This window comes from Typha latifolia, chromosome 2 (genome assembly GCF_019914945.1).
Source record: "Typha latifolia isolate L0001 chromosome 2, TyphaL0001v2, whole genome shotgun sequence".
Taxonomy (NCBI): domain Eukaryota; kingdom Viridiplantae; phylum Streptophyta; class Magnoliopsida; order Poales; family Typhaceae; genus Typha; species Typha latifolia.
Window position 1 is genome coordinate 13,859,021 of NC_133087.1, and position 20,231 is coordinate 13,879,251.

Consider the following 20,231-nt stretch of genomic DNA (forward strand, 5'->3'; position numbering starts at 1 on the left):
GGTTACCATGCTACGTTACTATTTCTAGGAAGAATAATAATTTAGAAAATTCTCAAAATTCCATATTTACAATTTACATGCTCAATAGGAGTTAGAAATTATAAAATTAATACATAGAGAAAATTATATTTCACACCCTCTATGTTTGATCTTACAGTGTAATTATATAATTTCCAACATTTCAAGAGTTTAAGCTGTTAGTTAATAAACTAACATATTATATTATAACACATCTTATTTATGATTTTTAGAAAAACTAGCTCTAATACTATATTAGATTGCGAATCAATAATGTATAGTATGTCATTAATAAAATAAAAGGTTGGGATCAAATTACACTAAACATTATTGCAAAGATAAGAGAATATTAATTTCAAAGAATTTTGAGATGCGCCTGTGATCTCTTATTATTTTTGTAGAGATAATTCTACTTAGACTTATGAATTATCACAATTTTTTACGTATAATTTCTTTCTTTTTTTTATTACGTACACCCTAAATTGATTTATTTTAGTTTAGGAGTCGGTATAATTTTTTTTTCTTAATTCAAGATAATATATATATATATATTTTATTAGTTTAAGAGATAGTTTAAGGAGTGTATTTAGATAATAAAAAAAAAGTTTAAAGAGTCTATGTGAATAATAATAGTTCAGAGGGTTTGGGGTGGAATTATTTCTATTTTTCATCAGATAGAGAATATAATAAAAATAATAATATAATATTTGAGAAGAAGACCCTCACAAAACATCTAATAATTGTCTCTATTTTTCCTAGGATTAGTTTCTTAATCCTATGAAGCTGCATTGGCCATGTTGGGAAGTTCTTTTTAATCAACCTAAGAGTTCTATTTCTTTCTCCTATTTTACTTCCTTTATGTAACATCTAATTTTTCTTTTTCTTTTTCTTTTTATATAAATAAATAAGTTTATAATCAAGAAAAGAAAAATATATATATCGCCATAGAGATGAAAGAATGTTTTCAGAAAAATTATATTTGAATTTTTTTTTCATTTTAAATATAAATACGGAAAGGGGGAGGAATTGAAGCATAAATTTATGAAATTCTATAGCATGTGAAATATAAAATTTCAGAGAAAATTTTGGATTAAAAATAATTCGCACCCTGTTGACTTGCCTCGTTACGTTAACATCACCTGAGTTGTATTTAGTCATAGTGGTTATAATAACCAACGATCTTAAGCTAGATTCTCATTATTGGCGTTGCATCATAGCGAAAGGAAGATCAGGGAGGCATTCGGAATTTTGGCCTAATTGCAGGAGTATAAATGATATTTTCCCCAACTATTTTTTTTTTCCCTCCTCCTTTCATCTTCCCCACTTCCCAGTAAAGAGCACCCAGCAGCATTTCTTAATGAAAGGTGGTGTAAAAAGTCACTCCAAGATAACCAGCACTGGTTAAATTTTGAATACAAGAGGCACAACACAAATGAAACAAAAACAAGAGAAGTAGTTTGTTTCACATAGTTTTCATCAATATATATATATATATATATATATATATATATATATATATATATATATATATACCACAGGAAGCTTAACAAGGACTCTAAGAAGTAAGATATACATACATATTTTCCTTTATAAATGACCTCAAAAGAGAATGATCTTACAAAACTCAAACAATAAAAAGCATATTGCAGTCGCTAAAAATTAGTCATCTAGTTGCCACTAGGTTACCCATGAGGCCGCCGCCAATTTCGTAGTGCGAAGAATTGGAAAATCCAACTTCTTTAGCAAGCTTTTCTAACTCTTTCCCTGCAAAAAGAACACCCAAGATGTGACAACAATAAAGGGACGCTGATATTCTGTGAAATAATAAGTCAGCCTGCTGAAGGAAACAACCAATGATTATTCATACTATGAGATGCAAGACATAAAGCCCAAAATCTTAATCGATACAGAGAAGAACCATCTCCTTCCTGAGAGGTTGCTAGAGGAGTGAGATATTTAAGTTCCATTCACTGAAATTGCAATAATAACTTGCAATAGGGTGCATGCAAGTTTAGTAACTTGAGTGACATTAATATGGTATACTATACTTTACATTTGACACTGTTATGAAGCTGCAAATGCTGAACCAAAAGACTTCTTAAGAGGACAGTTTAGATCTTGTACCAACTTGCTGGACAGGCATCATAAAATTTGTTTCACATTCACAATTAGCAAACGGAGTCAATCTAAATTTTCATCTGAATAACTCAATTGAAGTCCAATGCAGGATGAATTTCTAAAGGGAAAAAAGCTTTAATGCGGGAAGGAGTATAAAATTATATTAAAAATATATGCATGCGTGTTACATGATAAAGATGTACAGATAGAAATCACTTCTTGGAACGCCGACAATGGCTATAGAAGTACAAACCTGTTAAAAAATCAGCTATTGAAGCTTTCAGATATTTGTACTCCTTTGAAAGGCCATAACTACTTGCAACGGGAACAACCATATTGTCTATCATCCAATTCTGTACAAGAATATGTAACTTGATCAACTAATCCAAAACAAAAGAAAAATTAGACTCCATGAAATAATGGAATAAGCCCAAGTACTGTAATTGTAAGCGGTCTTAGGAAATGCCAAGGAGATTCTTCCTCAAAGAGTTGAAATAGTTGAATGGTACTATATTCAGTAGAAAATAATGGTATAAATTGACAAGTACCTGAAATGAGGATATAAAATGTGATGTGCTCTTGTTAAAATCTAGAATGGACACTCTTGACCCTGAAAAACCCATTAAAATTTAGGCCAATAAGAATCTATGGCTTCCCAATATGGCTAGTGAAAAAGACAGAAGAACCTAACCTGGCTTTAGAACTCGAAATATCTCTTGCATGGCTTTGGGTTTGTCAACCAGATTGCGTAAACCATAACCAACAGTAACAGCATCAAAGTAGCTGTCTTCAAAAGGTAAATCAAGTGCATCACCTTCAATCCATCTAATATATGCATTTATGTCAGCATAAGCCCAAAAGAAGAGACTCTATACAGGATATGTAAGCTCAAAAGGCATGCATATTTCTGAAGTCTTAATACAGTATTGGCACAGTATGGTATGATGGTATCCAAATTTTGGGGTATAGGAGCATACAAGAGATAAAGATCAGGGAACTCTAATCTCCTTGGATGAGCAAAAGCTAAATATGCCAATGATATACTTTAGACAAATAAAAGTCCACATACTGCAAGAACCTTTTACGTGAGCTCTATGTATTATTGTGAGCTTATATTTTCACATTAAAGATGCTCACTTAATGTTCTTGTAGCAAGCCTTCCAATATAGATCTTGACGAGTAGAAGCAATCTGCAACTGTTCTCTCGAGAAATCAAGGGCTCTCACCTGTGAAGTTGAGAAAAAAAAAATAAGACTATGTTCTCTTCTCTTCAGTGAAAAAAGAGAGAGTATGTGTAAGATGGATAAAAGAAATGCCAGCCACGATCTCCCTTAGTAAGTACGTTCTGCAATATCCTCATCATACTGAAAGATATGCTTATAGGATGATCCAAATCCTCTAATTCCAAAGAGACTAGAAAGAATCACTTCTCTCATGATTATCAACTACACATTAATAAAATAAAGCATTAACGCTCAAGTTACGGAATTAAGATCTAATACTTAAACCAAACTTTAGGAACTTTATATCGAATAGTTTGGAGGGCTGCAAGGTTTCCTAATCCTAAGCATCTAAATTCCAGCTAAACATGTAAGAATAAAAGAAGTTAACAATGGCAAACCCCACCTCTCCATCTGGCCCAACCTTCTGAGACAGAAGAAACGCCAAATCACCGCTCCCGCAGCACAAATCAAGAACCTTATCCCCTTTCCTCGCTCTACCAATTATCCAAAAAAGAGCCAAAAAAAAGAAAAAAGGGTAACAATTTACATTTTACCTCAAAATCTAAAAATTGCATTTTTACCTCATAATTCATTTAAAAAAATACTAATAACTAGATGCAATACCCACTCCAAGAGACGGACATCCTCTTCCATGTCCGGTGCTGCCCCAAGCTCAGCACATCATTCAGCTGCTCATTTTTAGCTTAAATGTTAATCCCACTAACCTGAGGTCCAAAAAAGCGATGGAGGATGGAGGATGGAGGATGGAGGAAAGAGAGTACATTGTCGTAGACGGGAGAGATGCGGCTAAAGAGAGCCTGGCGGTCGGCAGAGCACCGGACTCGAGCAGCCGGCGACAAGAAGCGAAGGGGACGAACTCGAAGGGAGTGGCGAAGAGGAGGAGGCGACGAGAGGGAGAGGAGGGGAGGATGAGATGTGATTCGAGCAGTGGAATTAGGCGGCGCTGCAGCGATGGCCATGAGGCGGATTGCATGTAACGTAGTAAAAGGATTATGCCCCCTCCCCTTGTCGGCTTTTTGCAAGATTTGTTCTTGGATTTTGGGTTTGGATTGGTGTCTGTTAGAATCCGGTTGAGCTTGGGCTCAGTGGACAAAAGGCTCTTCGGCCAAACCCTAGCCCGAGTTTTTTGCAACTTTTTTCCATCGGAATAAGCATTATAAGCGTCGTCTATCAAACTTACCCTCCAATCCAAGTACAAAACTAGTATAATTTGCCACATCAGCAGACAGCAATTGGCAACTTCTAAAACTAAACTTAATATAATAATTACTAAGAAAATTGCTAAGTATTATAAGAGAAATTTTCATATAAATCGTTTTCTAGTTTAACCAGATATAAATCGCTGAATCAAAAAATAACTTACATTATTTTAAAAAGATACCAAAAAAAAAAAAAAAAACTATTTAGATACCTGACCTGTCCATAAATTGCCAAATTTACCCTTATTGCGCCCAAGATTCTATAAAGGAAGTTTTCATCCTAGTTACGTAATTGTAAGTAATATACAAGGCTTGGAAAGAAGAGAAGAATATCTACAAGTAGAAGATGAGTGAGAAATTCTATAGAATGTTGCACCTTCAAGAACACACCCAACTCTGCACAAACCCACTAGGCATTAGTATATTACATAAAAGCCTCAATGTAATTAAATTTGACAAAATAAATAGTTAAGAAATGCCAATCATCAGATTTAATTTTTCGTTTTATTGACAGTAAATAAACATATAATCATTACTAATAAACAATTTGTACAATTCCCAAAAGTTCACTGAAACAAGAGCTTGTTATTATCTGATGATTATGTTACGAAGTCCCGACAGCAATTTGTTCCAGTATCATCTGATGGAGATTCTGAAGCCTGAAAACTTTAACTCTTCCTTCCACTTCAATTCCGCATGACAATTGTAATCTGCTGAGAGCACCAGACATCCATGCAGAAAAAAGATGCTTTGACATTGTAGTGCTTGCACAGGCAATGCCATCTAAATAGGATCCAAAAATCCATGCTGCTACAAAACTTTGCGATCTTAAGGAGAGTAAATCAAAAATTTCCTATCCGTCAGATCACAGATGTCTTCCTTCAGAGTGATGGACCAATGGCAGTATGTTTTACCAGCATCTCTCCTATCCTGGTATCCATTTCAAACGACAAACAAAACTTCATATACGATATTACTCCACCAATGAAAAGACTGGAACACCCTTTGTAGAGAAGCTCGAGCATGTCACACGTAGTTCCTTCCCCACCTCAAAATCCCTTCTGCCATTTATCTGAAAGTTTATTTACTGTAAAATTAGTCTTGTTACTATGCAGGTGAATTGACAAATAACATAGCAAGTCCTCTTTGGAAAATCTACCACCAATCTGAATTGATGTTCAGAGCTAGAACTAGGTAGAACTAGCTCCCATTTTGTCACATCAAGTTTAAGACATTACAAGCAAATGTCTTATGGTCTTCGAGAATGCAAAATATAGAACTATTCCAAATGCCCGCTAAAGAGGATCCTACCAGACTGGAAATTCTGAATACCCTTCTAGAAGTCCGCCCAAATTTTAGTAAACAGATTGATGCAAAAATCTATCTCATGGGTTGTCTGAGACTCCTAGTGTGAAAGGTTTGTAAACTTGGTTACTAAGGCTCATCCTCATGCATGATTAAAAGATATATAGAAGGCTTGGAAATAAAAAAGAGCATCTACAAATGGGCAGTGGGTAAAGGTTGCCCGGATCAGGAATTTTATGCAAGACTCTACTTCATTAAGTTCAACTGGAAATTGTTGGAAACATTACCCAAAGAGGAAACGGATCTCAAACTGTAAAGAACAAGTATCATTAAAAATTTAAAATGGTGATACCTCAAATTTGTACATTCCGCGGACTCCATCCTCCAATTCAAGCACCAAACCATGGGTACGTATCTGATATACCTTCACCGTCACACTATCTCCCAATTTCAACAATCCTGACCGAAAACTGGCAGAGCCAGAAGATTTTGGTCTCTCATCGACAATTTGTTCTGAAACATGTGATATGTTCTTAGCATTGCTGTCAGTTTCTTCCTTGCTTCTTGCATAGGAATCAAGTTCTCTATCTTTTTTCACTTTCTTGTCAGTTGACATACTTCCAGCTTTTCTGTTAGACATGGTTGATACCCCAATCTCCCGCTGTTTTGTCGCAGGTGTATAAGGCCTGGGAGACTTTGTACCCTTTGCAGATTTCTTCATGACAGGTTGACCAGCCACAGTATCTTGAGCATCACATTCAGCAGCACTTCGAATTACTATTGCTGGAGTGGAATACCCAGAAGACTCTTCTCCATTAATATCATTGTCATCTTCATCATCAGATGGCTCAACATTTTCTGCGGTGATGGGCATGTTCTCAACAGATGCCCAGAAGTTATGTTCTTGTTTTGGGGAAACAATAGAATCTTGATTTTCCGAATTCTTCTTCTCAGTTCCACGCTGAGGGAGAGTGGCCTTCAGCGACAGCTTAATGTTCCCCCTGACATCTTGGCCGATGCACATCAGTGATAGATCTTGGCCAATTGATACGACATCAGAGACTTTTGATACCTGGATGGAGGAAAAGATGATAAATGTCACATATAAATAGATATAGATAAGATCTCACTTCTTTTGTGATTATTTCAGGTACCGATGGGGAGAATAAAATCTACAAAATGATGCAAAAGTGAAATTAATATGCACTAATATGCTTTAAAACACAAAATAATGGACAGAACCTGGATTTCAGCTGTACGACTTCTCAACAATGTTAATTGAAGCGATATAAAAATGAAGCTGATTCTATAACGAAAATAAGATTAAATATTGTGATTGACTGCTAAGAGACCTGAGAGCTTGAGCATTTATTCAGGCAAATAAACTTCAAAAATATACTAAGTTGGTAGGCTGCTAGTGCAATTGAAAAAAACAGTTTAAAAAAATTTAACCACTTGTCACAGAGCGACAACATTTTCCACTTTGGTGACATATGACATACTGGCCAAGGTTCAGAACTTCAGATCCGTATTAATTGATACGGATCAAAAGATCCTTAAACATACAGATTCCAATAACTGGCCTCACCATGGGCTTTATTGGTAATGGTAGAAGAGTATCAAGAATGCTGCTAGGCCTGTGGAAACTGAAAAGTCCTATCACAGTGAGGTCTCCTCTCTGGTTGGTCCTGACCTAGGATGATATAAAAAGAAGGAATTGGGCCGGGGCTGGCAGATGTGCATTCTGTTATATAAGTAACGATGGACCATCTATTCCTGAGAAGTGCATATGCTAGGGATATTCTCAATTGAATGAAGACAAAGTCACAAGAAGGAAACATGCTGAGTTACGGGTGGATTGGAGAAAATTAAAGTTACAAAGGAAGATATGCCTTGGTGGAAGACTTGGATGGTTACAGTCATCTGGTCTATATGGCTTGAAAGTAATGGCATATATGTCAACACACAGATAGAATCTGGGAGGTGCTAATATTCTGCATTAAGACCCTCTTTTTGTTCTGGGCAGGGGCACAAGCAGAGGAACTTTTGAATAATGTGGAGATATTGCTGCATGGCTCAAGCATGGAGAATCCGTGTGTTTGGATGTATGAAGCTGGAGTTTACAGTTTTTGCAAGTCTTTTTTATGCAGCAGTTTTTTTGTTCTGTCTTGATAATGGTTGTATAATTTTGTGAGCCATGGTGGGGGTCTACTGTAACAGTGTATGAGTGATTGGTAATCAGTGGTTTTCAGGCTGCTCTTGGACTGAGAAGAGTCCCTAAACATGCAAAAAATTGGTTTAATTCCATGGGGTCCAGAAAGAAAGAACTTAACAGATGGACTACAATTTGGGTTGCGGCCTTCATATAGGTGTTTGGTTAGAGAGAAACAACAGAATTTTAATTAATAAAACTAAAACTTGGAAGGAAATCCAGCATAGAGTAACCTCTTTGTTCCTTTGCTGGGCAGGGATGCAGGGGGAGGAGGCAGCTAAGAAGGCAAAAATAATGGCTCAGCAGGTAGATGTGGAGAACCTGGACTAATTGGAGCAATTCTTGGCTCAGGAGTTTCTTTTTCTGTTCCAAACTAATGGTGCCTGTGTAGTTTACTATGACCTTGAGGGTCTGTGGTATTTTGTTTCATACTGTTGTTGGGTTCTTTTTGCTTGGTTTTAAACCGCTGATGTTTGTTTGCTGTTATGTCGTAGTTGTTAGTGATGTTGTAAGGGGGATATGCAGGAAATGTTGGCTATGATCTTGGAAAGTTCATAGTATCTTTGCTTAGGTTTTGTAAAACTGTTTTTTACGTTTAAGTGAAATGGGCCTTCGGCCTTTTGTCAAGAAGATAAAATTATCAAATGACAGCTTCAACGAGAGAGTATTACCGGTTCATGTGATAACTCAGAAATGTGAAGCAGACCTTGTTGACCACCATTGAATTCCACAAATGCACCATACTCTTTGATGGATGAAACAACCCCTTTATAGGTCCTGCCAACTTCAATTTCACGTCCTACAAGAAATTCGACCTGCAGTACAGAAAGACACCCATGATATCTGGTAGAAAGTAGAAACTAGAACACATAAAGATATAATAGTGACAGAAAGAGGCAAACGTGCATATCTATCTATATATATAGTGGTGTAACCACTCTTTCTAAGTTTTCTTTATCGTGTAAATCCTATCTTTAAGATTAGCCCAATATCGAGCACTTAAAGGTTATCAAAGAAATAGTAAAGTTTTGAACCTCTTTCTCTGAGTGTTGTAAGCTCATAGAAAACAACGCAAATATCTTCATATTAATTTTTGTGCAACATTGTTGTGATTCTATTATCCTGTTTTACTTACGCAAGACATTCTCTATCAAACATATACATGATAAAAGAGATGAACTTTGTTTTGCCAGAACCCAAAAATTAATTTCCTGCGAATCTTATCACAAGTTCCTTTAAGTCAATTAAAACAATACGTAAATTTCTTCTCTCCTTGCTGAACTTCTCAACCTAGAATAACGTTATCACTAATCTCACGTCATAACATTTTCTTGATCTATTCTTCTAAGTTTTCCTAACATAGCTCATAAGATAGATGGATGATTTTGTATACAGGTACTTAGGCATTGTCAGTCCATCTTCGGTATCTTTCATGTTCTTGAAAAAATAAGTGAATAAACATAATGAAACAACCTTACAGATCTCCGATTTCATATACTTCAAAAGAATATTCAGCATTAAAAATACTAATATTTGTACCACACACAGTAATTTATGCCTAATTGTCCTTGTTCCGCCCTTTCCAAAATATTAACAGGTTGTATAAGTTTTACTCCCACAATTTAATAAATAACCCATTAACTTGCCATAGGTATTATTATTAATATTCATTAACCTCTTCATTTACTTCTTCTTAATCCCCTTTAGCCCTTTCTAAATTTTTCCCTATTGTTATGTCTTTCTTCCTCTATAATAATTTTTACTGCAGCAATCTTTTCGACCTCATCAACTCTTTTCATTAGTCATCACTCCCTTAGATTTCTAAGAATCCCTTATTTGAATATTCTTAGTCATCCAAATTCATGTGTCTCTTTCCAAAAAGAAATCATCATTGTATTATCCATGATTATCATAACCGAACCGGACTGGTGAACCGGGAACAAGCCACTAAACCGGTTCAATTTTGTTATTGACTTGGTAAAAACCGAGTCGAGCCAATATTCAACAAGCAAAACATACATCCTAGATGGGTTTCGGCAAACTAAGTTATTCATTTTTTTCAAAATTACCTAGTTGTCCTTAATATTTAACTATTCTATTATTTAATCCGAGGGTAATTCAGTTCTGAAATTAGAATAATTACAATTTTTAAAATTAAAAGTGTAATTAAGATATGGTTTTGTACAAGTCATATGATTTGATGTACTTAAATCTAAATTTTAGTTAAAAATTGCTAAATAATGGAAGAAAAAAAATTGTATTGCCTTTGTAAATATCTTTTTAATTTTTAGAATTATTAAGGACTATAAATATATTATCTAGATATTTAAAATAATCTCAATAAATGAGTTGTCCGACCAGGTGACCCACTGGCTTACCCAGTAACCCAGTGACTAGGACCTCTAACCAAGTCGACGTTCGTTCATACTTTAGTGACTATGGTATAATCTTGCTTTAAAGAAATATTACCTTCTTTTAAGTTCTACCTATAAATAATGGGATACTTCATAACTTTGTCTTTTCCCTTTCATCTCTTAGTATTAATATTTAGCAACATCTTCAATTGCGCAACCAACTTAGCATTGCAAATTTTGCACAGTAGAAAATTATCTTCTTATCCACTCTAAAATCTACAAATGTTACGTCTTTCTTTAATGAAATAGAAAATGTTTGTCACAATATTGAGAAACAAAGAAACCCTAAAAGACATGTCCTCTATTAATTCTTTTCTCCATCTTCAAACCCTCCTATATATCTTTTTTGAGTTACATAATTGTAAATCTTTTCTCCAGATTCTTTCCTGACGAACAAGCTTTACATCTTTTCTAATATATCCAAATCCTTACCCACTTAGCTTCTTGCAAGCAAATTATGTGTTATTTTCTTAGCACCCTACTTTTGACTTCTTGCTTTGCTTGAAAGTTATGTTCATTTTGAAATGAACCTAATAGATACTAAAAGTTGTAGAGCACAAAACATAAAAAACTGTATTTCCCACATCCAAGATTGGTGTATCTACCACACTCCAAATGTGACAAAATGATTTATAAACAATATTATGCATGTGCCTTCCGTAGGGACTTTCCTTGCAGATTGTTCGTAAGTACTGCTTTACAGATAGCATGTGATATATGCATAGCACACCAATGCTAACAAAAATGTGTTAAATGATAATACCTTTTCCAGAGCTTTTTCCATAGTTGATTGAGTTTTGGCGACTATAGTAACTGTGCCATCACTTACAGAAACTCGTGCACCTTAACAAAAAGAAGAAAGAAAAGAAGTTAGATTGCATGTACAGAGCAAGAAAAATGTTGAAATTTTTTAATAAAACCTAATTCTACAAGTGCGTGTGTGCGTGTGTGTGTATATATCTTCAAAGAACTATTCCTGTTACAGGAGTAAATGCATCAACAATGCATACCCAATAACATTAAAAAAGAGAGTATAATGCAGTACTAAGATTATAACATCAAAACATATTTCCACATGCTCAGTGGTGCAGCTTTTCTTCCCTATTCAGATGTGAGCATAGTTTCCATACAGGCCAACCTCATGTGGGTCGGTTTAGACTACCGTTGGATGAGTGACAATGCAAAAGTCACTCTCGCCTGAATGCAGATACAAGGGGGCCATTGAACAGGCACGATCGAAGCCGTCAGATGTGTGCGACTTACTTGTTGGCACGCATCCGACGGCCAGACTGACCGGCACAAGGTCAGCCCAGGAACAATTCTTCATATGTATTTGTTCTCCAGGTTTTCTCCATTGAACATCTGCATTTCTTAAGCTTGTGTTTGCAACTGAAAATTATTTGTGAACAAAAACACACAGAAGATACTATTTAGGGGCTTTATTCCAGGCCATGGTATAACCTATATATACAATTATCATACTCTGATATCTGGAATAAATTTCAACTGAGTTCATCTTCTAATAATTAATTTATCAGTACCCTCAACCACCCTCAAGTCCACATTTGGAGATGCGCTCTAAGTGGGTAAGACATGTATGGCATCAACCTGCAACGATGGAACCATCCAAGGATCCTAATGCATCCAAAAAAGAACATTTCATCCTCTCAATTTGTAGGTAGAAAACTTCATTCAAGCTGTTGAGCCTATTAAAAGAACATCTCACATCATCATCGCAAGCAAGCACAGCTCTTGCAGAAATGTCCTGAACGGACTTTACCGGAGCTTGTTCATGATTAAACCAATCTCAAGAGAAAGTGGCAGTGAGAAGATGTCATTTCTAGACCTAAACTTATGTAAGCACAAAATGCACTGCACTAAAAAGGATGGCAAAAATTACTTCTATAGGTAGCAATGCATTTTGGATAAGATTGCGCATTGCCACTCAACACCATCCAATTTACCAAAGTAAATGCCAAACGAAAACTTTCCTAAACGTCATTAGGTACCTGCTTCTTGTTCAATTCTTTTTCTATGAGCAAGCAACCTTCGAAGAGAATCATTGCTGAATTTCAATGTAGCTGCAAAAGGGTAAAAGAAAAGTAGCAATACATCATGCCCACATAAAAGGAAAAAGGTCTAATAAGAGAAAAGGTAGAAAACTGCACACCTAATCGAGGAGCACTTCCATCATTTACATTGCGTGCTGCAATTATTTCCTGTTCCATGCGATCAAGAATATGGTTCCTCCCCTTGCGTGCAGGTTCTAAACTTTCACAGACTATGTCCAATGGTATTCCAGCAGGTTTTATATCTAGCTGGATAGCGGTAACTCCTTTCCTTGTTCCTGCAATTTTGAAATCCATGTCGCCCAGGTGATCTTCAAGACCCTATAAATATTAGAAATCATCAGGAAACAAGTCAACAACAATAGAGTAGATAAGACAATTCTGTGCCATGAAGTAGTCTCCTTGAAGTTAGAGGCAAGTCTACAATATTGGATCTGAACAAGACAAGAAAGTTAGTGCCCTTCTCTTCATTGAATATGACTACAGAATCAACAAACCAGATGCATGGCTAAGGATAACTTCAGCAAAGCCAGATGGTTTGCTAATTATAACTTCAATGTAAGATCATAATTTAAAAACATAAAGAAAAAGTTTTGCAAATCTCTACCAGTATATCTGTAAGTATACGATAATTAATAATCTCTCCAGTTGTTGGATCCACTTCACTAACAAGACCTACTGAAACACCAGCTACGTGTTCCCTTACAGGTATACCAGCATCCATCAAAGCCATACTACCTACAACAATAATATAGGTCAGCATTTACCAAAACAAAACTGATAAGGAAACTAATAAGGCAAAAAAAAAAGATTGGAAAGATCAGATGACATCTTTTTGACAGAAGAGAAATTTCTACATGCTTACAGTAATGAATATGCATATCAAAATAACAAACTAGAGGGAGAGTATGCATTTATATGCTAAGATAAAGCATATGAAGTTACACCATGCTGTTTGCTTAACTTGCTAAAGTACAAAGTTACAAACTCATAATTAAACATTTGTCTGTGATTCCAAAAGACGCATGATATTAAGAACGCCTCTCTGCAAACTAAAGTTTTAGCACAACACCACCTATCTAGAACGATGCCTACTTGAAACACCAATAGAAGTATAGAATTATAATACCTCCACACACAGTTGCCATTGATGTTGAACCATCAGATGCCATGACCTCTGAATTTACCCGAACAGTATAGGGGAAATCATTTTCTGGAGGTAGAACAGCGAGCAAAGCCTTCTCTGCAAGAGTGCCTACATAACAAGACAAGAATATACAGCAGTTCCCAGTAAGTTCTAATTTGAAACTAACATTAGATACAGAGAAGCTGGCTTGCATGGCATATGCACATTCAATCGTGAAGTGCTCACTAGTACACTAAAGTAGCAAAAATGTCACAACTCACAAGAAAACAAACCAAGATAAACAATGTCCCAATTAGTTTTGCTCCTAGTCTCAATCAATGGAAGAACAATTGATAAGATAAACCCAAAATTACATCTAATATCTTCACAAAACTACTACTCTGTGATGTATACAACTAACCATCCGCATCATCACTAAGCCTTCAGGTCTTACTAGAGCACAACACCAAGTTGTGAAAGCTCCTGAAGAACTGCTAAAATTTTTATGAGAGGCTGTCAGATTTGTGCAACCCTCAAGAAGATGAAGTCAAAAATTCCTGACAACAGGAGAATCAAGTAAAACAAATATACCAATGGGTTCCAATGACCTTGTGAGGTAGCTGATGTTTATAAAGATCAGACTTTCAGAACACATATCTTACTACGGTTCACTGAACAAGGGAGTGAGTTATCCTAGTAGAAGAGATCTGGCAGTCATCAAAATAGCAGTTACTCCAAGTCTCCACATTTTTGGTGCATCCATATTCATGAGCCTCAGTCTGAAAGGTCCTCCAACCTCTATAAATGATTCTACTTTTTTTCACATATGGTTCATCAGCATCCTGGCCAGAATGCAATTGTACTGACCAATCTACTTTAAACAAGCAAGCCACTCTACAGATGAAAAGTTGAAAGAAAACACAACTATAAGAAATGGGATCAAGTATGAATTATTTGTTGACTCCTTGTCGAAATTATAAAAGTATGGAAACCCGTCTTACAATTTAAAGTAATACCACTGAGGAGTATGTTCTACCCCAAGCTAACTTTTGAAGAACAGCATAAAGTTATATAGGAAGTACCATGCCCAACTTCCCGCCTGTTCAAGCCTCCACGTTTTGCAACCTCATTGATAGAGAACGGTGGAAAGCTATAATGAAGCATGAAGCGCTTTGTTGGTGGACCAACAATTGAGTCCAGTCGTTGAGCATCTCCAGGAGCACCAAGGGTAACTGTGCATAAAACCTACAATTAAGATATTAAAATTTTTCTTCTTTTCTAGTATCCACAACTGATTCAACAAAAGAAAAAGATATTTGAACAAAGAAAAGTTTTCATATACCTGAGTATCTCCTCGTGAAAATATTGCAGATCCATGCAAAATTGGATAAGTTCCAGATTCACAATACAGTGGCCTAACTTCATCAAGTTGCCTACCATCAACCCTAAGACCTTTCTCAATAACTCTGCGGCGGACAATCTACACATTTAAAATAACTCTCATGAATGGGAATTTCACACTTGGGGTATATCACGACAAACTTAGAATATCAGACCACGTAGAACAACACCAAATTGAGCATACATGCAATTTTAACATAATTCAATTCCAGCAATATAAACATGCATGCCATTTGTCACAGAACATACGTGCCATTTTAACTTTCACATGAATGGAATTTCACACTTGGGGTATATCACGACAAACTTAGAATATCAGACCACGTAGAAGTATAGAACAACACCAAATTTAACATACATGCAATTTTAACATAATTCAATTCCAGCAGTATAAACATGCATGCCATTTGTCACAGAACATAGGTGTCATTTTAACTATGTCGTGAATGGAAATTTGACACACTTGGGGTATATCACACCAAACTTAGAATAATATCAGACCATGAAGAACAACACCAAATTGAACATACGTGCCACTTTTAACATAATTCAATTCCAGCAATATGATATTATCTGTTTCTGCCAAGTTATTAAGTTTTTTTTTCATTCCAAAATATCACATCAACTAAGAGAAGAGGATTAGTTCTGTGCAGAAAAAAAATACAAAGATAGGTCTGCCACAATAAAACCTTCCAATAGAAAATATGAAGCACAACCATTATCACTTTCCAAAGGTCAAAATTTCTTTAAAGTTGGTAGAGTTAGAAAATTTATGAGCTCAGAGTGTAGCACAATTGTATTGTTGTCTTGGTTCCATATAGGTAAAGCATAAATGCAATAGTAAAAGAAAAGGCCTCTTAGTATATCAAAAAATAATATTGGCCATAAACAACAACAGTGTCAAGTTAGTATAACTGATGACAAAAATTGAGATCTTGATATATCACATATGCATTAAGTGAAAGCTAGATTATCACACAAACCAAATCCAAAAGGATATATTTGGCTGTTAGTTGCTTCCAAGAACACTTGAACATCCATCACCAAAATATTTCTGTATCATTATTTCTAAGATAAGTAATTCTCTTTAGTAGTCAAACAATAATTAAAACCCCATAAAAGAAATTGGTGAAATTAAAGAGAAAAACACATGAGAAATTTTAAGGCACTCACAGCAATAGAAGCAGATTAAAATAGTTAGTAAGAATTGTAAAGGAGGCCATAGTTTATGCATTATAAAAAGACACAAGGAAGTATCATATGAGGAAACATAACATACCTTTTTCCTTACAGTGTCAACTGCCTTTGAAAGAAACTTCAAGCTTTCCTCATCACACTCTTCCTCAAGTTTCAATTTAACGCTTTGAGTAATTTTATCCAATGCTTCTCCACGCTCAAACTAAGGAAAGAAAATGATGAATTGCGTCAGCTGATAAGTTTGGCATAAGGAATTAATTCACAGAATTATACTTCCATTAAACAAACAAATGATGGGCTATTCCAAAACAAAAATACGAATCTTTCTCTTAAGCTTCTACAAATCAAGGGGAGAAAGACAAAATATCATAGGTGTTGAATTCTTCCACACAACAAAAATAACAAGAGAGGAAGACGCTATACCTTGCCATATGTTGGATCTGTGAAGACTTCCTCAATAGGTACTTCTGATAAGGTTTTGATCTTCTCAAATGATCTATCAGAAATCAATGATAGCTTGTATTCTTTCTTTTGTTTCCCAGCTCTTTCAGCCAATCTAATTTGAGGGTCAATGTATTTGACTGCCTGAGTATAAGAGTAATTGTATTACGATCAAGCCTCATGCAATGTCATAAATAAAAGGAGATAGAAAGACCTCAAGATGTGCGAGCTTTAATCCAGCTTGAAGGTCCCTTTCTGTAATCTCTCGGGCCTGTACATCTATCATTAATGTTTTATCCCGTGTACATGCATAGACCAAGTTGAGATCACTCAAGCTTAGCTGCACAATAAAGCAATATATAGAAACTTATTAAATCAATTTCATGAATGAAAAAAGAGATACAAGATATTAAGGCATTGCTACTTATTAATTGATGTGAGCGATTACTGATTAGGGAGTCAGGGACCATAATTAGAACAGCAATACGGATAATTGTTTAAGAAAATATACTTATTCACCAACATGATGAATATGTAACAAAAATTAAGGGCATACCTCATCCATTGTAGGGTGGAAAACGAATTTTCCATCAATCCTCCCTACACGTATCACCCCAATTGGCCCATTCCAAGGAACATCAGATAACATAAGAGCAGCAGATGTCGCATTTGCTGCCATTACATCTGGATCTTGCTTCCCATCTGAAGAAAGTACATTCACCGTGACCTATAAACACCAGTAGTAATCAATATCAATAAATTTAAAAATAAAAAGAGAAGCCTGAAAATCAAAGAAATATCTGTATAGCAAAGCAAACCTGCACTTCATGGTAAAAGCCGGGTGGAAATAGTGGCCGAATAGGCCGATCTATAAGACGACCACATAGAAGTTCCCGTTCTTTAGGGGCACCCTCCCGACGCATAAATGTCGTAGGAATGATGCCTTGAGCATATTGTTTTTCTTGATAATCAACCTTCCAACATAAAACACTTAATAAATTAAAGACAAAAGCATGAAAAACACAGTAATACTGATTTTAGAAAAAAAAACATTGAAGACTTAGATGAGACATGCAAATCCATGGAAATGGATAACAACTGTTCCAGTCTTACTTTCTACAGCATGATAGGTAACGTCAAGTATGGTATGGTAATGCCTGATTATGGTGTAGCTTATGAACTATCAATTTATCTGAACATGAACATGCAAGCATCCTCTAATCAGGAGCATCAAATTTATATGAGTTTACCAAGAAAAATCCTGCATTTCAGAAGAAATTTTGTTATTGGTCCAATCTTACATGTAGTTACCTACCAACTGGCCTTGCAGCTTCTCTGGCAATTACCATTGTTGCATAGTTTTTACTTTTGTCAGGAATTTGGTGTCAAATTTAGAGGGTTGAAGTCAGATTGACAGTCATTTGTATGTATGCATATATATATATATATAGTTATATACCAATTCAGTAGGAGCCTTTTCATTGGGTTGTGCTATAACCTGCACCATATAGTGGCAAAAGGCTCAGTATGATATGGTTCCAATTTGGATCGCATTTGGCAACATGGCCAAGTGGTAAGGCAGGGGACTGCAAATCCGTTATCCCCAGTTCTAAAAAACACAACCGAGGAATAAAAGTAAAGATCGTCTAAAACTTTAAAAACATCAAATGCATTAATCCATTAATAGGTGTATTCAACAATTAATCAGATGGATGAAAGTCATAGAACTCACAAACTTCTTGATAAATAATCTCCTTAAACAGCTCCTAAGACTAATAGTGCCAAAGGAAGGATAGAAAGATTTGCTCAGACAAACTTCACTTCTATTTAGCTTCCTCTTAAACTCCATTAAATGGTATCAGAATTAATCGAGCATACCTACTCTACTCTGTAGTCCACATCTTTATGAAATATGCGAGACTAAATTTGCTATACCATAAATACTCTTGAAGCAAACCTATATCTTGTAACTATCGAGGTGTCTTTCTCATCCTTACAGACAAGGCCTTCAATTCATATGTCAATAAACATTTTTGATTCAAATTGCTGCACTCTTTATTTCCGCCTTCATAATGCTGGTTCTATCTTTCAAAAATGGTCCCAAAGAGGGATGAAAGAGGAGGTTTCCTTAAATAGTTTGACAACCAGTGTGATACTTTTGCAACGAAATATACACACCAAAAAAAAAAAATCCTCACAAAAGTTAGCTAAAGGTAAGTCTCTGTCGTGACTTATCAACTATCAACAACAAATAGTCTCATTACAGATAATTATATTGTTGAGACTAAGTCGACCGCATTATCTGTTCCTGAAATATCCAAATACTATGTTTCCCGAACAATTACTGTATGAAGAGGCTGACGGTAAAAACATAAAAAGATCATTTATTTTGCTGCAAAAGTGATCCAAGTATACAAACTCCGAAAATTATCCTCAAACAGTAGACAGTAAAGAAAGGTAAGCTTGCAACTAACGAAAATTAGCATATCATAAAGAAAGCAAAAAGGAACAAACTTAGTTCTTTCATGAAGGAATTTATGAATATTAAACAAGGAAACGAAGAAGGTGAAGTACCGTGAGGGGCAAGAAATCGCGAGCGGCATCATTCCCCTTGGCGGAGGCGACGGTCGAGAGGACGTTCGTATCTTCCATGGTGATAACGGCCGATCCGTTGGCGAAGCGGGCGATCTTGCCCGTCTCGATGGAGATGACGCGGGACCCGATCTCGAACTCCTCTCGAAAGCTCTCCAGAACCTTCCGACCAGGGATGGGGGAGGTGGCGACGGAGGAGGAGGAAGAAGAAGAAGAAGGTTCGGAATCCGGCAGGCTGGAGAGGAACCTGATGCGGCCGCCGGAGAAGGCCCGCAGGCCGAGTAGGCGGTGCCGCCGGAGAGAGAGGAGGGAGGAGCCCGCCGTCATTAGAGGGTACGCTCTCCGCCTCAGAGATGCCGCCATGGCCATGAAACAGTCACAGGACAAAGTAAGAGAGAGTGGGTGAGAGCGGAGAAGACGGGGTTTAGGGTTTAAGCGGGAGAGGGGGAAGAAAGCGGGAGTAAACTATTTGGGCTTAGACTTAGACGGGCTTTAAATGGGTTAAGTTAGCCCAATAAAACTTAGGCATGCTCACAGAGGGGAAAACTTATTTACTTCTTTGCATAGATTATTACAGTGATAATAATCCACGTAGATTTTCTCACTGAAACTTCCAAAATACCCCTATCTTTTTTTGAGTTTAGAGTGTAAAATATTTATCAATAACTTTTTATCTCACATGTAATAAAATATACTGGGTTATACTATGATATGATACTAGGTATAATATTAAATAGTTTTTAAATAATTATTCATAATTTATTCAAATGCAAAATAATTTTTTTTTATCTAAGTTATATGTTAATTATGATTAGTTAAATCATAATTAATAGAATGACATTTTTGAAATAGCATGATAATTTTGGTGACAATTATAATATTTTAAAGTTTTTTA

The 20,231-nt window shown here is 35.8% G+C and overlaps 2 protein-coding genes across 3 annotated transcripts; both read right to left on the reverse strand.

Moving 5' to 3' along the window:
* Nucleotides 1-1,581: 1,581 nt before the first annotated feature.
* LOC140782178 (2-phytyl-1,4-beta-naphthoquinone methyltransferase, chloroplastic-like) lies at nt 1,582-4,441 on the reverse strand. 2 transcript variants are annotated; one of them, XM_073128623.1, is made up of 8 exons: nt 4,142-4,441; nt 3,984-4,048; nt 3,763-3,853; nt 3,274-3,362; nt 2,828-2,961; nt 2,685-2,746; nt 2,390-2,489; nt 1,582-1,782 (listed from the first exon to the last, which is right to left on the reverse strand). In XM_073128623.1, the coding sequence occupies exons 1-8, from the start codon at nt 4,337-4,339 to the stop codon at nt 1,682-1,684; spliced, it is 840 nt and encodes a 279-aa protein (XP_072984724.1). In that variant the 5' UTR covers nt 4,340-4,441; the 3' UTR covers nt 1,582-1,681. The 2 variants fall into 2 exon arrangements, with proteins under 2 accessions (XP_072984724.1, XP_072984725.1); XM_073128624.1 differs by having other exon boundaries at nt 3,988-4,048; nt 4,142-4,283.
* Nucleotides 4,442-5,044: 603 nt separating this feature from the next.
* Nucleotides 5,045-19,734, reverse strand: LOC140782179 (polyribonucleotide nucleotidyltransferase 2, mitochondrial). Its single transcript, XM_073128625.1, has 16 exons — nt 19,319-19,734; nt 17,563-17,718; nt 17,301-17,471; nt 16,959-17,084; nt 16,727-16,888; nt 16,386-16,505; nt 15,048-15,185; nt 14,788-14,950; nt 13,709-13,834; nt 13,187-13,317; nt 12,681-12,900; nt 12,520-12,591; nt 11,274-11,353; nt 8,768-8,911; nt 6,237-6,956; nt 5,045-5,651 (listed from the first exon to the last, which is right to left on the reverse strand). Exons 1-16 carry the CDS (start codon nt 19,703-19,705, stop codon nt 5,553-5,555), a joined length of 3,015 nt encoding a protein of 1,004 aa, XP_072984726.1. The 5' UTR covers nt 19,706-19,734; the 3' UTR covers nt 5,045-5,552.
* Nucleotides 19,735-20,231: the final 497 nt, after the last annotated feature.

Coding starts and splice junctions, on each gene's coding strand:
- LOC140782178 (XM_073128623.1), bottom strand. CDS start 4,339: ATGGCCATCGCTGCAGCGCCGCCTAATTCCACTGCTCGAATCACATCT. Junction 3,854..3,983: donor ATGTCCGTCTCTTGGAGTGG/GTATTGCATCTA, acceptor GATAATTGGTAG/AGCGAGGAAAGGGGATAAGG. Junction 2,962..3,273: donor GCTTGCTACAAGAACATTAA/GTGAGCATCTTT, acceptor TGCATATATTAG/ATGGATTGAAGGTGATGCAC.
- LOC140782179 (XM_073128625.1), bottom strand. CDS start 19,705: ATGGCCATGGCGGCATCTCTGAGGCGGAGAGCGTACCCTCTAATGACG. Junction 13,318..13,708: donor AATGGCAACTGTGTGTGGAG/GTATTATAATTC, acceptor TTATTGTTGTAG/GTAGTATGGCTTTGATGGAT. Junction 8,912..11,273: donor TGGAAAAAGCTCTGGAAAAG/GTATTATCATTT, acceptor TCTGTACTGCAG/GTCGAATTTCTTGTAGGACG.